The sequence below is a fragment of the Doryrhamphus excisus genome, linkage group LG19 (genome assembly GCF_037039965.1).
Source record: "Doryrhamphus excisus strain RoL-2023G ecotype Guam linkage group LG19, RoL_Dexc_Guam_v1.1, whole genome shotgun sequence".
Classification (NCBI taxonomy): domain Eukaryota; kingdom Metazoa; phylum Chordata; class Actinopteri; order Syngnathiformes; family Syngnathidae; genus Doryrhamphus; species Doryrhamphus excisus.
In genome coordinates, this window is record NC_136375.1 from 9,816,281 (window position 1) to 9,831,622 (window position 15,342).

A 15,342-nucleotide genomic window follows, 5' to 3' on the forward strand; every position below is an offset into this window, starting at 1 on the left:
TTTTAACCAATAGAATAATAGCAAGTCCAAACACGTGACATGGGAAAACAAATATGACAGTTGAGCTAAAAGTGGCAACTACTAAAAAAACTATAATTTTTAATATAGAACATTGTTATTCATAACATTATTTTAGATTTTTCTATATGTTTAGTTTATATATTATAGTTTATGCAAAGTTTCTGTCCATAGCATCTAATGTATTCTGTATTTATTTAGTCAGTGCACAGTACAGTACAATATTTTGTCCGTTTTTACTCAGTACAATAATCAATATTAGTCAGCTTTTAGTCCTGAACTAAGGTATACTGTTATTATTATTTAACTAACGGTATATTTATCATATTTTCTGTATTAATTCATGATGCAATGCTTCAGTAAGATTTTACTGCTGTATTTATTATTTTCATTACAGTTTAAGCCATCTATTTACTCCACTATTACACTCATTATTTTAATTAAATACAAAAACAAAACAGACTATCAAAAGGGGTAACTTCTCCATGTCTCTCTCCCCCCATGCGTCTCCGTAGGGGTCCCCGAAATGTCTTAAAATAGCTTATTTTTATGAAAATTGTAACTCTATGAAGCCAAGTACGCTGGCTACAATATATCTTCGATTTAATAAAAATCTGCCAATTCAACTGTGCATCACAAACAAACCAAGCACATGCTATTTTGTACATATGAACAACAAAAAAAAACAAACACATGAAACTGTTAGATAAGAACTAATCTTTTACAAAGACTAATTTTCTTAAAAGGTCTCCAAGAGAGTTTTTGACTTTTGTTTTTCATGCAACTTTCAAGTTGCGTGAAATGGTATTCCATCTTCCAAAATGAGTTTTCCTGTCAAAAAAAAATTGCATGAAATGTCTCACTAAAAATGTTTAGGGGGTACCTTTGTCAGTAAAATGAAAGCTGGCCATTCTCCGAGCAGTTTGTGGATTAAAATGACCTAACGCAGCATCTCAAATACTGTAAAGGCTCCATGAGGTCACTCAGTGGGTCTCCTTGTGAAATAGGAAGATATTTTTTTCATGCTTTGTGGCGAGCCGATAGTCTGAAAAAGAAGATGTGAGACAAAAAAAAAAATCTTAAGAAGTTTTCCAGCACTGTGAAGGTCAGATGGAATTGACTTCCTGGACTGTGCACTCTGCTGTAACAGTGACTCTGAATGAAGAGGTGAGAGAGTTGATTTTCTGGACTGGCTGCATATTTAGAAAGCCTGCATGTGATGTCTGGTGTTAACAGCAGGAAACAAGCAAAATGATACAGCAAATGTTTAACTACTGTTTCATGAATGTGTGAAGTTGACTTGAGGTTGACTCCGGCCCTTTAAGAGCCCCAATTTGTTTGCAGGACTGAGCAATACAAGCTATTAAAAATACACATTGTGCTTACCGGTGAAGCTGGCGTCTTTCCCGCTTGTTTCTTCGCAGCACCGGGACTTCGGGGACTGCTCGGGCTCCCTCTCATCTTTTGGCCCATAACTGACAGCCAGTCTGTCAGTGGTGGACACCGATTCTCCTTGCCAGCCTCTCTTGATGCAGCATCCTCGGTTTGGCCGTCTGCCTGCTCTGGACTCTCCTGAGTCGGGCAGCAGACGGCAGACAGGGCCCGGCTCCTCTTGGCTGCATTGTAAAGTTGTGCAACGCTGTCGTGGTCCTCTTTATCCACATCGCCGTCGGATGAACCCGTCTCCAGTCTTCGTTTGGCACGGCGCGCTGTGGGAGAGGTGAAGCTGGCCGGGTTCTGAGGACACGGGCTGAGTACCTTCCGCAGCAGAGGGCTGTTTTGACAAGGCGATAGCCATGTTTGGATGGAACGTGGCGTTCTCTGACAAATTGCAGTCTTTGCATCCTGGAGAGGTGAGGTGGTGCTGGAGGGGAGAGGCATGGCGGCCCCGCTCGGAGCACATGCGGCCAGCTGCGGTGAAGCCAGGCCTCCGATGCTCTCGACCCTCTGTTCCTTAGCGGGTGTCGTCTCAGTGGGGTTGGAAAGTTCTGAAAATTTTTTTGATAATTCAAACCCTTAAGATCTATTCATGACTAAGCTCTTTATGTTATCAGACTGAAAACTGCTTAATTTTAACACTCTAAATCCTGTTATATAATATAGAATATATAATACATGTAATATATAATATGTATTTTAAATTTACTTCTGCACAGTAAGAAACAATTACAGGCATACAATACACAGTATTGTAGTTACAAAGCATGTGGTTTGTCAAGAGTCTTCCAGTGCTGGAAAATGTTGGGTGAATTGACTTTTCAGACAGCGCCATCTGCTGGATTAATAGCTGGAGAACTCTTGGCCACTTTATATTTAAGATAGCATGCATTGGCATTAACAAGGAATTGCAAGGAACTCGTCGGCTGCATTCATACTGGCTGAGAAGTTTGCTCTTTCCCGCTACTCCGGCATTAGTGCTGCTGTGTTATTAATAAATGACCAAATGTGGTCAAAATATAGCTATGTTTTCCTTTTCACTTTCTCATGCAATCCAAATCATGAATTAACTTTAAAAAAAATTAAGTTGCTTTCAAATTAGAAACCGAATCTAAAAAGATTAATCCCACAAGTGCTTTTTTAATCAAGTGTCATTTCCCAAATGCTGCACGGCATTCCAGTGGTTAGCACGCAGGCCACACAGCGAGGAGACCCGAGTTCAATTCCACCCTCAGCCATCTCTGTGTAGAGTTACATGTTCTCCCCGTGCAAGGGTGGGTTTCCTCCGGTTTCCTCCCACATTCCAAAAACATGCTAGGTTAATTGGCCACTCCAAATTGTCCATAGGTATGAATGTGAGTGTGAATGGTTGTTTGTCTATATGTGCCCTGTGATTGGCTGGTAACCAGTCCAGGGTGTACCCCGCCTCCCCCCCGAAGACACCTGAGATAAGCTCCAGCACCCGGCGACCCTCGTAAGGATAAGCGGTAGAAAATGAATGAATGAATCATTTCCCAAATGGTGACGATAACCATAGAACAGACCAGGCTACTCATGTATTTCAAAGGTCTTAAAAAACACAACTTATAAGGTTGACTAGTGACATATCTACTGTACGTTTAAAAAAATTGTCCTTACTGTGTGGACTCTTAGGACGTGCCCAGCCAACAAGATTGGCCTCTCCCACTGAAGACTGCGCTCCATCCATTTCCCGATGAAGTCGCCAGATGCGTACAGTGTGGTCATCAGAGCAGGAAGCAATCTGAAGGGTGGATTATTTAAAAATAAAAAAAGGGACCTAAATGAACCTACTTGTGGATGTTTTCAACCCTTGGTGTTCCTTTTAACATCCAAGATAGCCACCTCACCTTAGTGAAGTCTGTTGGGCACCAAGCGACAGATGTCACCTCCTCACTGTGGCCTTGGAGCGTCATTGGAGGTTGTGTGGGATCGGACATCTGCAATGAACTGCTCTTTTAGAATCACAGCAAACCACACATCAAATTTGCCTTATTTTCTATTACGATGTACCTTCCAGATGTACGTGTTGTTGTCACTGGAACCACTGGCCAAGAACTGGTCATCTGGACTAATCGTGGACTTGATGTAAAAAGAGGAGTTTTGGTGGCCACTGAACACTGCCTCTGTGGAGGCAAACTGAAATGAGGATCCTAAACACAATTGTGGTCTTCTTATATTTGTAGTCCTAAGTGAGGTATTTACATAAATACAGTACAGTATATATAAACAGCTAAACACCCTCTTGCTTTACTAGTTGCACCTTTTAATATCATACTAGTTAATAGCCCCATCTAGTGATAAGCATTGGTAAAATAGTATTGATTTATCTACAGAACTATATGTTCTGTACACACGGTGTACCCCGCCTATCGCCTGGGATAGGCTCCAGCATACCCCTGCGACCCTACCGAGGATAAACGGCAAAGAAAATGGACGGCTGGATGGATGAAGTAGTATTGCTACAAGAATACATAAAGACATAACATACATTTTAACAAGTAAATGTCAAAATTCCCAGCCAACCAAAACACAACAATCTGAGATCAACCTATATTCATTATTTCAAAGCATGAATAAATATGGTAAATATGTCTTTAAAAGACTATGAAAATTTAATTGTTTGGTAATATAGTTTTATATTAATAAATATAATTATGAGAATAATGCTATATGGGTTTTTTTCAGACAGCATTTTTGGACTTAAAATTGCCATATTTTCAACTAATGTTTTATTTAATGGTGAAAATATATATTTTTTTCAAATAATTTTTTGTTCCTAAAAAAATGATCCCTCCCCCACCAATAAAACTGTTTTCCCAGTTAGGGTCTCACGTATTTATACAAAAAAAATTTTTTTTATAAATTTGTTGGGAAATAGATTTTTGCCTTCATAACATACTGATAACACACTGATTTTTTTTGCATGTTTTCCCCTTGAAAATGTCAAATACATTCTGAAGAGAAGTCCTGCTGCTTATCGTTTGTTTACCCGGGCTGGTTTTTGTTCCGCTGACATTGAACATGTAAATGCTGTCATCGGTGCAGTTGCACATGACGTTGGATCGTGTGGAGTCCAACACGAGTCCGGAATAACCTGCAACACAAGCAGATTAACACTTTCACTGTACACTTGTGTATATGTTTACTGCAAATAAAAAGGTGCAAAACTAACCCAGACGCATGCGCATGGAAGAACCAGGATACGGGAAGGTCTGCAGGGGTACAGGATCGTGATGGTGCGCTGTGTAGTTTTTCCTCAAGTCCCACATCTTCACGACACTTCAAGGAGAAAGAAATGTTTCGTTTTTTCTGTGCTTTTTAAACAATCAACAATTGTCAATAGACAATTACCCATCAACAGCACCGGAGGAGATTAGGGTGTGCTGATCCCGAAATAAAACCACAGTGACGCTTTGCTGGGTGTCCTGCAAAACAGAATATCAGCATCCAGTTGTCTGAACATTAGTCAGTCGCTGAGACAACTCACCACGCTCGGAGCCATGCCACGAGTGCTGAGTCGCCTCTTCTTTGTTTTGGATGGGGGGTTTGCCTCTGCTTTGTTATGAGCGCCGCGGATCTGTTTCACCTGTTTGTAGAAACCATCTGACAAGACCACAAGTAGACATGATGCATCTGTAAAGGATCCAGCTAAAATGTGAGAAAAAACCCGAAACAAAATACCTTTTTTGCTGCACCGTGTGTCCCAGACTAAAATATTTCCATCTCTTGCACCAGTACAGAAGACAGCTGTTGGAAGACAAACAACCTCATCAGTGTACTTGGTATTGCACTGTAGGAATGAACACTATCATGCAATTAATAGCACTAATTGGCTGCTGATTCTGGCGGAGCTGTTTTTAAATTACGCTTCTTATATATAGCTTTTAATGCCATGATTTAAAGAAATATTACTCTGTTGTTGGAGCTCTTGTATTGCACATTGACCATGTATTAGTCACTTCATTGCAATACATTACATATTACTGTTATTATATATTGTATAATCTGTATAATCTGCAATAGCAATATTATAGTCATTCATATCCCTGTATATATCCTCACTGTATTATAGTCACAGCCTGTTATAGTAGTTTGTACATACATTTACTTACTACTAAGGTACTTATAAAATTGCACTTCTGGTTGGATGCTAACTGCATTTTGTTGCCCTGTACAAGTGACATGAGCAATAACAATTAAGTTGAATCTAATCTAATCATTGTAAAGTATAGACTTTCAGCATTTGGTTGGTGAAAATATACAGTATATAACAACAATTTCCGGAATATGTACGTACATGAACATACACAACACTGGCCACTGTCACTTAACTATATACTTTTGTCAATAAGTGCCGCTGTTTTGGGCACACAAAAGCCGCATATGGAAACAACTAACTTTTTCTGCCATTTAAACTTAACACAAGACGTATATTTAAATAAAATACAGTAATTTATTCATTTATTGTTCATTTTCCCCATTGCCAATCAATGTCCATCTGTCAAGCGGAAAGGTTGTCACATACATACACCAAATTATTTACTTTATTTACGAATAAAATCCATGATACCTTTGTCCTCCAGACTGAATGCGACAGATTTGAGGCTGCAAAGGTGGCCCTTAAAGCTGCCTAAAAGCTCCCCGGATTTTACATCCCATAACCTGGCCATCTGGTCCCCTGCAGCAGTCACCTAGATTGATGCAACAATGCAAATGTAAAAAAATTCTTATTCTGTAGCTATTTCTAAGTATATGGTGACTACAGCGCGTCTTACCAATTGAGACTCCCCTGGTACCCATGCTATGTCAAAGACAGCATTCTCATGAGCCAGCCATTCTGCAAGTACACACACTCAACATCAGACTGGTACAAAAATACAAATGTAAAAATGAAAAGTGCAAATGCACACCACCTTTAAGAAGTGGGTTTCCTCTGCATTCGGTGTTGTAAATCCTAACAATGCCTTCTTCATTTGCCACGGCAAGAACATCCCCAATCTCCCTTGCTGGGGGGGAAAGGATGCATATACAGTGGATAAATAAATAGCAATAAACCACTCAGCTGGTGATAAGCGAATAGAGCTGTACCAGAGGAGAAAGACAGTCCAAACGGGGGAACAGAATCGCCAAGGTTCCCATAGGAGATGTGTTCATCATGACGAACACACTGGTAGCCTTGCAGAAAAGAGCTCAGAGGGTACTTGGGCCAGGGATGAGCAGGAAGGGCTAGGAGGATAAATGCATTAGAATATTGAATCGTGCAACTTTATTGATCACCTAAATACATTGTTGTGTACCTAATGGCTTGTTACAGTTAGCTTAATTTGCACATGCAAAAGCTTCTGTAATAATTTTCAACAGTTATCAGTTACCCGAGTCTGGGCTGAGGAGACAAACTGCAAGCCATTGTTAAATGCTAACTGTATTGCGTTTCATTCATATGGAGATTTAGGGTCGACTAAACCAAGTAAAGCAGGACAAACCGGGTTTATTACTCGATGAAACTTGATTTCAGCAACGAATCGGTAAAAAACAACTTTAAATACAATCTGTATATCACATTGCCAGAGAATAAGGAACAAATTTGATTTTATCAATGCTAACTGAGACAGATACTTTTTTAAAACGTCTCACTCACCATTCTGCCGTTGTCTCCCGAGACGTCTGTCAACAATTGAACGGAAAAGCATTCCTGTGATTTGGTGGGAGACGATCCGATAAATCCAAAATATATATTTACTGGTGGCTGTGGTTCCTCTGCGTTAGTACTATTGCTCTTCTTTCCCGCGAACAAAACGCTTGAACTCAGGGGCCGAATTCCCCGCTAAACCAGCGTTCTACGCTCCTATTGGTGGAAAGAGACACTTTCGCTCCATAGTAAAGTTCGTTTCCGGTTTGTATGTGCCTATCGTCGTTGGAGTAAATTGAATAAGTGGTGTATTGGAAGCTCTCAGTTGAATAAGATATATAAAACTGTACAATTTCAAATCACACCTGCAAATAAGATATTTATTTACCAATAACTCTGTATAAAACGCGCAAATAAACACATGTATATTTTATTGTGAAAAGCTGAAAAACGGAAAACCATGAGCTTTGATATCCGGTTTAAGAATGGATTAGTAGTAGAATGCTACTTACTCGTATGTACCCTCATATCTGAAATATTAAGCGGGAAAAGGACGTATAATGTCTCTTTCAGCTGCACGCTCGTTCCTGTCGGAGGCTTGCTATGGCGAGCAAGAACTTGACGCAAATTCTGCGCTTATGGAGCTGGACAAAGGTGCCGACAAGCTAGCCTGCTAACAACTTAGCATAGCTTCCAGTGTATTCACGTGACTTATGTGTGGGTTACTATTATTGTTGTATTACTGTTGTTTTGACCAGGGCTGCGGTCGGGAAAACCGGGGGAGCAATGCGAGGCTGTGGTGCTCTTCCCAAAACTCTTCCTCAAGTACCCGTTCCCCATCCTCATTAACTCTGCCTTCCTGAAACTTGCAGACATATTTAGACTTGGGTATGGTTCTATTGAAAGTGGAAGACAGCACGAACAAACATGAATTTGAATAAGCTCGTTTCTCTGATTTCAGGAACAACTTTCTTCGACTGTGTGTACTTAAAGTAACACAACAGAGTGAGAAACATCTGGAAAAAATCCTCAATGTGGATGAATTTGTCAAAAGGGTGTTTTCAGTCATCCATAGCAATGACCCTGTGGCCCGAGCCATCACTCTGAGGTGACATATCACAGGTAATGTAGCTCATTACCTTGGTTAGCTGTAATTCAACTGCACCGACCTCTCAACAGGATGCTGGGCAGTTTGGCTTCCATTATCCCAGAGAGGAAAAACGCCCACCACAGTATTCGCCAGAGTCTCGACTCTCATGACAATGTGGAAGTGGAAGCAGCTATATTTGCTGCAGCCAGCTTTTCTGCACAGTCAAAGTAAGGCTATACCATAGGAAAAACACTTACAGTAGAATTTCTGATGTCTTCAACAGCATTTTAAAATGTAACATAACTGTCATACAGGTGTATAAACAAGTGAACTGCTGTGTAATAATGCTAACGTCTTTTTAGAAAGATTTTTAAAGATTTTAAACAGTAATACAAGGGTTAAAAAAATTCTTATAATAAAGTATAAAGCTGCTGTTTCTTGTTTTCAGAGACTTTGCTGCTGGGATTTGCAACAAAGTCAGTGAGATGATTCAAGGTAACACCTCAAATTATTATGGGAGACTGTTGGAAAAGTGGCGAGGATTTTTCTTTTTTTTTTTTACATATATAAATATATTAGGGCGGCACGGCGGTCTAGTGGTTAGCGCGCAGACCTCACAGCTAGGAGACCAGGGTTCAATTCCACCCTCGGCCATCTCTGTGTGGAGTTTGCATGTTCTCCCCGTGCATGCGTGGGTTTTCGCCGGGTACTCCGGTTCCCTCCCACATTCCAAAAACATGCTAGGTTAATTGGCGACTCCAAATTGTCCATAGGTATGAATGTGAGTGTGAATGGTTGTTTGTCTATATGTGCCCTGTGATTGGCTGGCGACTAGTCCAGGGTGTTCCCCGCCTCTCGCCCAAAGACAGCTGGGATAGGCTCCAGCACCCCCGCGACCCTTGTGAGGAAAAAGCGGTAGAAAATGAATGAATGAATAAATAAATTACAGCCTTTCTCCTCAATGTCCAACTTGTCTTAAACACTTCCCAGGTTTAGACACCCCCGTCGACCTGAAGCTGAAGTTGATCCCCATGTTGCAGCACATGCATCACGATGCCAGTCTGGCATCCAGCAGCCGAGAACTTCTGCAGAACCTTGTCACCTCGTACCCCTCCACCCCTATGGTCATTGTCACCCTGCACACTTTCACCCAGCTGGCGGCCTCATCCCTCATTGATATACCCAAGCAGGTTGTGCCTTAAAGCCAACATATTTGCGTTTATTGGCCTTTAACGTGTAAATATCCCTATAGTTGCAGCTCCTCCTTCAATACCTGAAGGATGACCCACGGAAGGCTGTGAAAAGACTTGCAATTAACGATTTAAAGCTCCTGGCAAGAAAGGCTCCTCATCTTTGGATTAAAGAAAACACTCAGGTATGAGTAAACTGTCGACATATACCGCCAGTCAAAAGTGTGGTCACACTTTCTCATGAGGAAGTGTGTTGAAAACTTTTGACTGGTATTGTAGATAAGACATTTTCTCACCATTTATGTAATTGAGTTGTTTTTGTATTTGCAGACCCTGTGCGAGTGTGCACTGAGCAGCCCATATGTTAGCTTGAAGCTGGGAATGTTAGCTGTGCTGTCTACCCTATCCGGAACAATTGCAATAAAGCAGTACTTTAATCATACAACAGGTAACATTTATGTCGTATTGCCCTGTAAATTTAAGTTTAAACACCATTGTAAGACTTTTCATTAGTCTGCAACTCTGACTGGAATCAATTTAATTATATTCAGGCAGCGTCTCCGCTCCTTCCCGGCTCACCGACCTGGTGAAATTGGCACAAGAGTGCTGTTACCACAGTAACCTGGCTCTCGCTGCTCACGGCGTTATAGTGCTGTCCAACATTGTCATTTCCTGTCCAGAAAAAGGTCAGTTATCCACTTGCAGGGAATTCCCTCTCATGCAGTATTTCACTAACCTATATTTGGCTGTGTATTCTCAGATATAGCCCATCTGGAGCAGGATACATTGTTGGGGGTGGAGTCTCTGCTGATGCTTTGCAGTCAAGACAGTAGCGCTAGTGCCCAGGTTACACTCAAAGTAAGACTGATCTTACCTCCATCAATCACAGTGCACGGTTTTTAAACTTTAAGTCTACATTGATTATTTCTACCCCTTTGATTTTAGACGACACTCACCTCATTAGTCAAGCTGCTAAAGAGTCGGCCCCACCTTAGCCAGTCGGCTGTGGAGTTCCTGCTAGGTCAGCTTCACTTGTCCTGTGACTCGTCCCGCGTTCTCATGTGTCACGCTCTGGCAGCCATCGCCACCCACCTGCCCGTGCTGGGCGACAGCATGCTGGGAGATCTGGTGGATCTCTTCGGAGTGGCCAGTCACTCGTCTACTGACAAACAGCAAGAGCTTCTGGTTAGGAATACGTACCGTTCATTTACAACTCACGGATGTCCTTTTCCTCTTCTGTCTTTGATTTTTGTTCTCCGCCCTCCCCACCTCAGGTTTCCTTGGCAACAGTGATTTTTGTAGCTAGTCAGTCATCTTTGACAGCCGAAGTAAAGACGGTCATCAAACAGCAACTTGAGAACGTCGCCAATGGTTGGACCGTATACCGGATTGCACGGCAAGCTTCTCGTATGGTAAGCATTCCATCATCTGCCGTTTCCCACAGGACCGCAATCTATCTGTGGCATGGTGATGAGGTCATAGTCTAATTTGAATAATTCTGAGTGCTCTGATTTACCATGAATACGGATGTTTGAAAAACACATTTTTCTATGCGTTTTGCCCTCTTATCCACACATTGTTTATCCACCATACAACCTCTTAACTCTAAACTATGGTTTAAAAATTGGAGATGTTTGCGTTGTTGTGTCAAAGTGTTCTCCTGAATCAACAGGGGTGCCACGAGCTCTCCAGCGAACTCTACCAAAGCCTGCGGACCCGCGTGGCATCTGAGCACTTCTACTTCTGGCTCAACAGCCTGAAGGAGTTCTCCCAGGCCGAGCAGTGCCTGACACATATGGACGACGGCGACTACAGCGGGGCTATGAGCGCCATCGCAGAGGCCCTGCGCTCCTACCAAAAGGGCATCGCTTCCCTCACGGTGAGTTAACCGCCAGACATCTGGCTGCCATTAAACATTTATTCCGCCAACACAATCGCCACACACTTCACAGTCTTTTGTGTTGGATCTGATCCCACACAGCCTGTTAGCGGATTAATGTGCATAGTACGTGCCTGTATCTTGTCAATTCATCTGAGACGAGTGATGCTGCGGCGTTAATGTAAGGTTATGTGATTAATCCTCCCCTCCAGGCGGCCAGCACGCCTCTAAATCCACTTACGTTCCAGTGTGAGTTCATTAAGCTGCGGATCGACACCCTGCAAGCCCTGTCCCAGCTCATTTGTACCTGCAACAGCCTCAAGACCAGCCCGCCGCCTGCCATCGCCACCTCCATCGCCCTGAGCTCGGGCAATGATCTGCAGCGCTGCGGCCGCATCTCCATTCAGGTGGAATCATGACAACTGTAAGTGTCACCTTAAGTGTCACTGCTGGAAAATGTTTCTATCGTTTTCAGATGAAAGTGTGCATGGATGAGTTCAAAAGTCTTGCTGCTCGCTACGCCGAGCTACACCAGTCATCGTTTGACGCCGACTATGCCACCCTTCGCAACGTGGAGCTGTATCCTTTTGCCTGACTCGGGTGCGCCTCCTGACTGTTGTGTGTTCCTTGCCGTGATGTTTTCTTTGAACTAACCGCCCCTTCAGACAACAACAGAGCTGTCTGCTCGTCTCCCACGTGATCGAGGCTCTCATTTTGGATCCGCAGACAGCCTGGTAAGATTTTGAAGTGAATCTGTTTTGGTTTCAATACATTTCCAACATATTTTGCTAACCTGCACTTGACATTTAGGAGGATTAGTCATTTGTATGTGGCGGCTTATCAGTGAAATGTCAAAGAGCATGACTTGAAAAATACATTCATGTTGTCCATTCCTACAATACACAGAGCCCTTGCATAACATCTAAAGAGAAGTGATCACTACGGTCTGTGTGCTTGTGCGTGTTTGTGTAGTTATCAGGAGTACGGCCCCCTCGGCTCGGTTCAGCCCGAGAGTGAATATGAGCGACGCATGATGTCGGTCTTCACCCATGTTCTTGAGGAAGTGGAGAACCTGAACAAGAAGCATCCACCTGTGTCATACTTGGTAAAAAAAAAAATGTGTGTATGTGTATGTATGTATGTGTGTGTGTGTGTGTGTATGTATACATGTATATGTGTGTATATATGAATATAGTAAATTTTTTTGCATGTTTGTCACTCTTGTATGTAAATATTAGTTAATGACAACACTGATTAATTGGGTTCTGGTAAGGTATTATTTACATTGTATAAATGTATTATTGTCTCGCCTTCAGCATACAGGTTGTCTTTGTGACGCCATCATAGCGCTACTGAAGGTGCCGCTTTCTTTCCAGAGGTACTTCTTCCAAAAGCTTCAATCAACCAGCATCAAGGTAACCTAATTTTAGAATTAGAATAGAACCGTCGTTAGCAAAGCAGCGCCCTTGTGATGACCTTACTCGCTATTGTCTTCATGTCTTCCCGTTGATGAGAACTGTCTGGCAGTCTTACCAACGTTCTGTTCTAAATGTATAGTTTTGGGAACCCTTTTGAATGTTCCGTCAGGCTTCAGCATGTGATTCCATGTGTTTCTCCAGCTCGCTCTCTCGCCGTCCCCCCGAACGCCAAACGAGCCCATCACGGTACAGAACAACCAGCAGCTGACTCTAAAGGTGGAGGGCGTGGTTCAGCACGGCACGAGCCCAGGACTCTTTAGGAAGATCCAATCTGTCTGTCTCAGTGTCACATCCACTCTGCAGAGCAAGTCGGGACCAGACTACAAGGTTTTTACCTTACCTACTTTATCTGGCTGTATGCTATGTTTTTTTTAAACAAATGAAGAACTTACCATATTTAGTAGTAACTTTGGTTGTCATCATGTCCCAGTTAATCACTAGGTGGTTTATCCACTTTTATGAACAAATAAACCCCACATCTTAGAAATGAAACCCTCACTAGGTGGCTGTAATTACATTTACAATGACTGATACCATGTGTTACTATGCAGCAGACGTGGCATCTGTAAAGCTGAATTTATGGTGGTGATTAAAGGAAAAAACTGTTAAATATTTCAACATTAAATTGAAAAAAGGGAGACAGGTTGTAAGAAAGTAAGGAGTTGGAAAGAAAATGGAAAGAAATAAAGCATCAGAGATACACCCGCCACTTTAAATGAGCTTCATATGTAATATAAAACCTTTAACATTTATTACATTACAAATTATGTTGCAATATATTATTCAGTAGGTATCATTTATTTAATATCATTCATTGGCGTAATCCCTCGCCACTATGTGCTTCAATAAAATACAAATCTAAGGTATTTGGAAGGAACAGTCATAAGATGAAATGTATTATTCTTCATTGGTCACTAGTCGTCAATAATGTTGGGTGAAAGACACACAATCACAGGACTTGGTCGCCAGAACAACAGGCTTTTATTGCAGGTTTGAATGATCTCACAATGGGCACAATTATCCCTAACACAGGCTACTGTTGCAGCCGTAACACGCACCAAGCTAAAACTCCTGATGTCACTTCCTGTCCGTGTCCGCCACTCAGCTCCCCTAGCACGGGAACACGCATTAACACAATAAGATTAGACAGTAGCCACTACAGGAAGTATTGTACAGAACAGGAAGTTAAAAAAAGAACAAGAACAAGGAACTCTCCTAACGTGAGTATATTATGTCTTAAATGACTTATTATTTTATCGGGTAATACAAGCATATAGGGGTGTTATTTCATGTCTGGAGGGCTCTAATAATGTTAAACTGTATTTAGAAGGTCATAAACAGGTTTTCTATGACTCTGACTACAAAAATATTCCATTTAGAAATACGGGACCCTACATCATGGATCTTAATTTATCATGGCAGAGTCTGCAACCAGTTAACCTTGTGAGGACTTAATGCCAACGTTTGCATTTCATCTTTCAGATTCCTCTGGACAGTACAACCAATGAGATCGAGCAGCGGGTAGAACCTCATAATGACTATTTTAGCACCCAGTTCTTGCTCAATTTCTCCATCCTTGGCACCCACGGCGTCACCGTGGAGGCCTCCGTTGTGGATGAGAGCGGCATCGAGTGGAAGACTGGGCCCAAGACGACCCTGTCGGTCAAGTCCCTGGAGGATCCTTACTCCCAGCAGCTCCGCCACCAAATGCAACAAGCTGGAACTCAGCCTGCTTCTCAGAGGGGCGCTTACAGTCGATTCTAGGTTTGTAGTTATGTTTGTACGTATTTGTTCAAGCGATTAAAGAAGCAGATGTACTTTCTGTTGATTTGAATCTTATTTAATTCCATATGTAGTCAACTCGTACAATGTGTATATACGTATACAGTATGCACAGTTGAGCCACACTTTTCAGGCAGGTCACATTCCGGGACCACCAGAAAAGGCCGAAAAACCTTGAGTATGTAATTTAGATGCACATAAAAATTGCTTTTTTTGACAAAGGGCTCGCTACCCCTCCCCCCCAGATCCCCCTGCTCGCTTGACTTTGACCTCCAATTTTTGGATCAGCATTTGTGAAAAATGTTGCAATTATTAGATTAGTGATTCTTCTCATGGCAACTATAGTGCGTTCAAGGACCACTGAAGTGTGACATTTCAGTGCGTGATGAAAAACAAATCAGAAATTAAAAAATTGTGTGCCGTGAATGCTGAATCATGAATGTGTGGAAGGGGGATCCAATGTATATACCAAAGGTTATGTATTCCTATTGTCACTGAACAGAATGCAAAATTGCTTGGAAATCCATGGTTCTTTCTTAATCCACTTATATTTCATGCAGTAATCTCTAGGATATTTTAGTAATGGATTTAGTTGTTTTCTATGACGTGCAATCATTAATAACGCCATCAGGGGGCAGAATAACAATACTGTACAGTGAGACGGTTTACGTTTGAAACGTCGCATTTCAAATGGTCCACTTTGGTATTTATATACATTTGTATCAGTCGAACAAATGGCCATACTTTTATTAGGATGCAAACTGGTTGTTCAAAATTAAAATGCATTTTAATTTCAACACTGACCTCACCCAAGCAGC

General features: G+C 41.8%; 2 protein-coding genes across 2 annotated transcripts; one reads left to right on the plus strand and one right to left on the minus strand.

The window, feature by feature from the left end:
* Window positions 1-378: 378 nt before the first annotated feature.
* On the minus strand, window positions 379-7,823 carry dtl (denticleless E3 ubiquitin protein ligase adapter). The gene is made up of 15 exons (XM_058057619.2): window positions 7,115-7,823; window positions 6,565-6,702; window positions 6,390-6,482; window positions 6,252-6,313; window positions 6,047-6,167; window positions 5,158-5,223; window positions 4,964-5,079; window positions 4,828-4,901; window positions 4,649-4,755; window positions 4,466-4,570; window positions 3,487-3,599; window positions 3,324-3,413; window positions 3,094-3,217; window positions 1,405-2,006; window positions 379-1,063 (listed from the first exon to the last, which is right to left on the minus strand). Exons 1-15 carry the CDS (start codon window positions 7,164-7,166, stop codon window positions 998-1,000), a joined length of 1,929 nt encoding a protein of 642 aa, XP_057913602.2. The 5' UTR covers window positions 7,167-7,823; the 3' UTR covers window positions 379-997.
* ints7 (integrator complex subunit 7) lies at window positions 7,547-14,564 on the plus strand. Its single transcript, XM_058057618.2, has 20 exons — window positions 7,547-7,759; window positions 7,864-7,993; window positions 8,067-8,213; window positions 8,285-8,422; window positions 8,644-8,690; window positions 9,186-9,385; window positions 9,448-9,570; window positions 9,716-9,833; window positions 9,937-10,071; window positions 10,146-10,243; window positions 10,331-10,570; window positions 10,660-10,797; window positions 11,058-11,264; window positions 11,477-11,671; window positions 11,740-11,843; window positions 11,930-11,998; window positions 12,237-12,369; window positions 12,581-12,679; window positions 12,884-13,069; window positions 14,225-14,564. Exons 1-20 carry the CDS (start codon window positions 7,666-7,668, stop codon window positions 14,504-14,506), a joined length of 2,883 nt encoding a protein of 960 aa, XP_057913601.2. The 5' UTR covers window positions 7,547-7,665; the 3' UTR covers window positions 14,507-14,564.
* The last annotated feature ends 778 nt before the right edge of the window (window positions 14,565-15,342 follow it).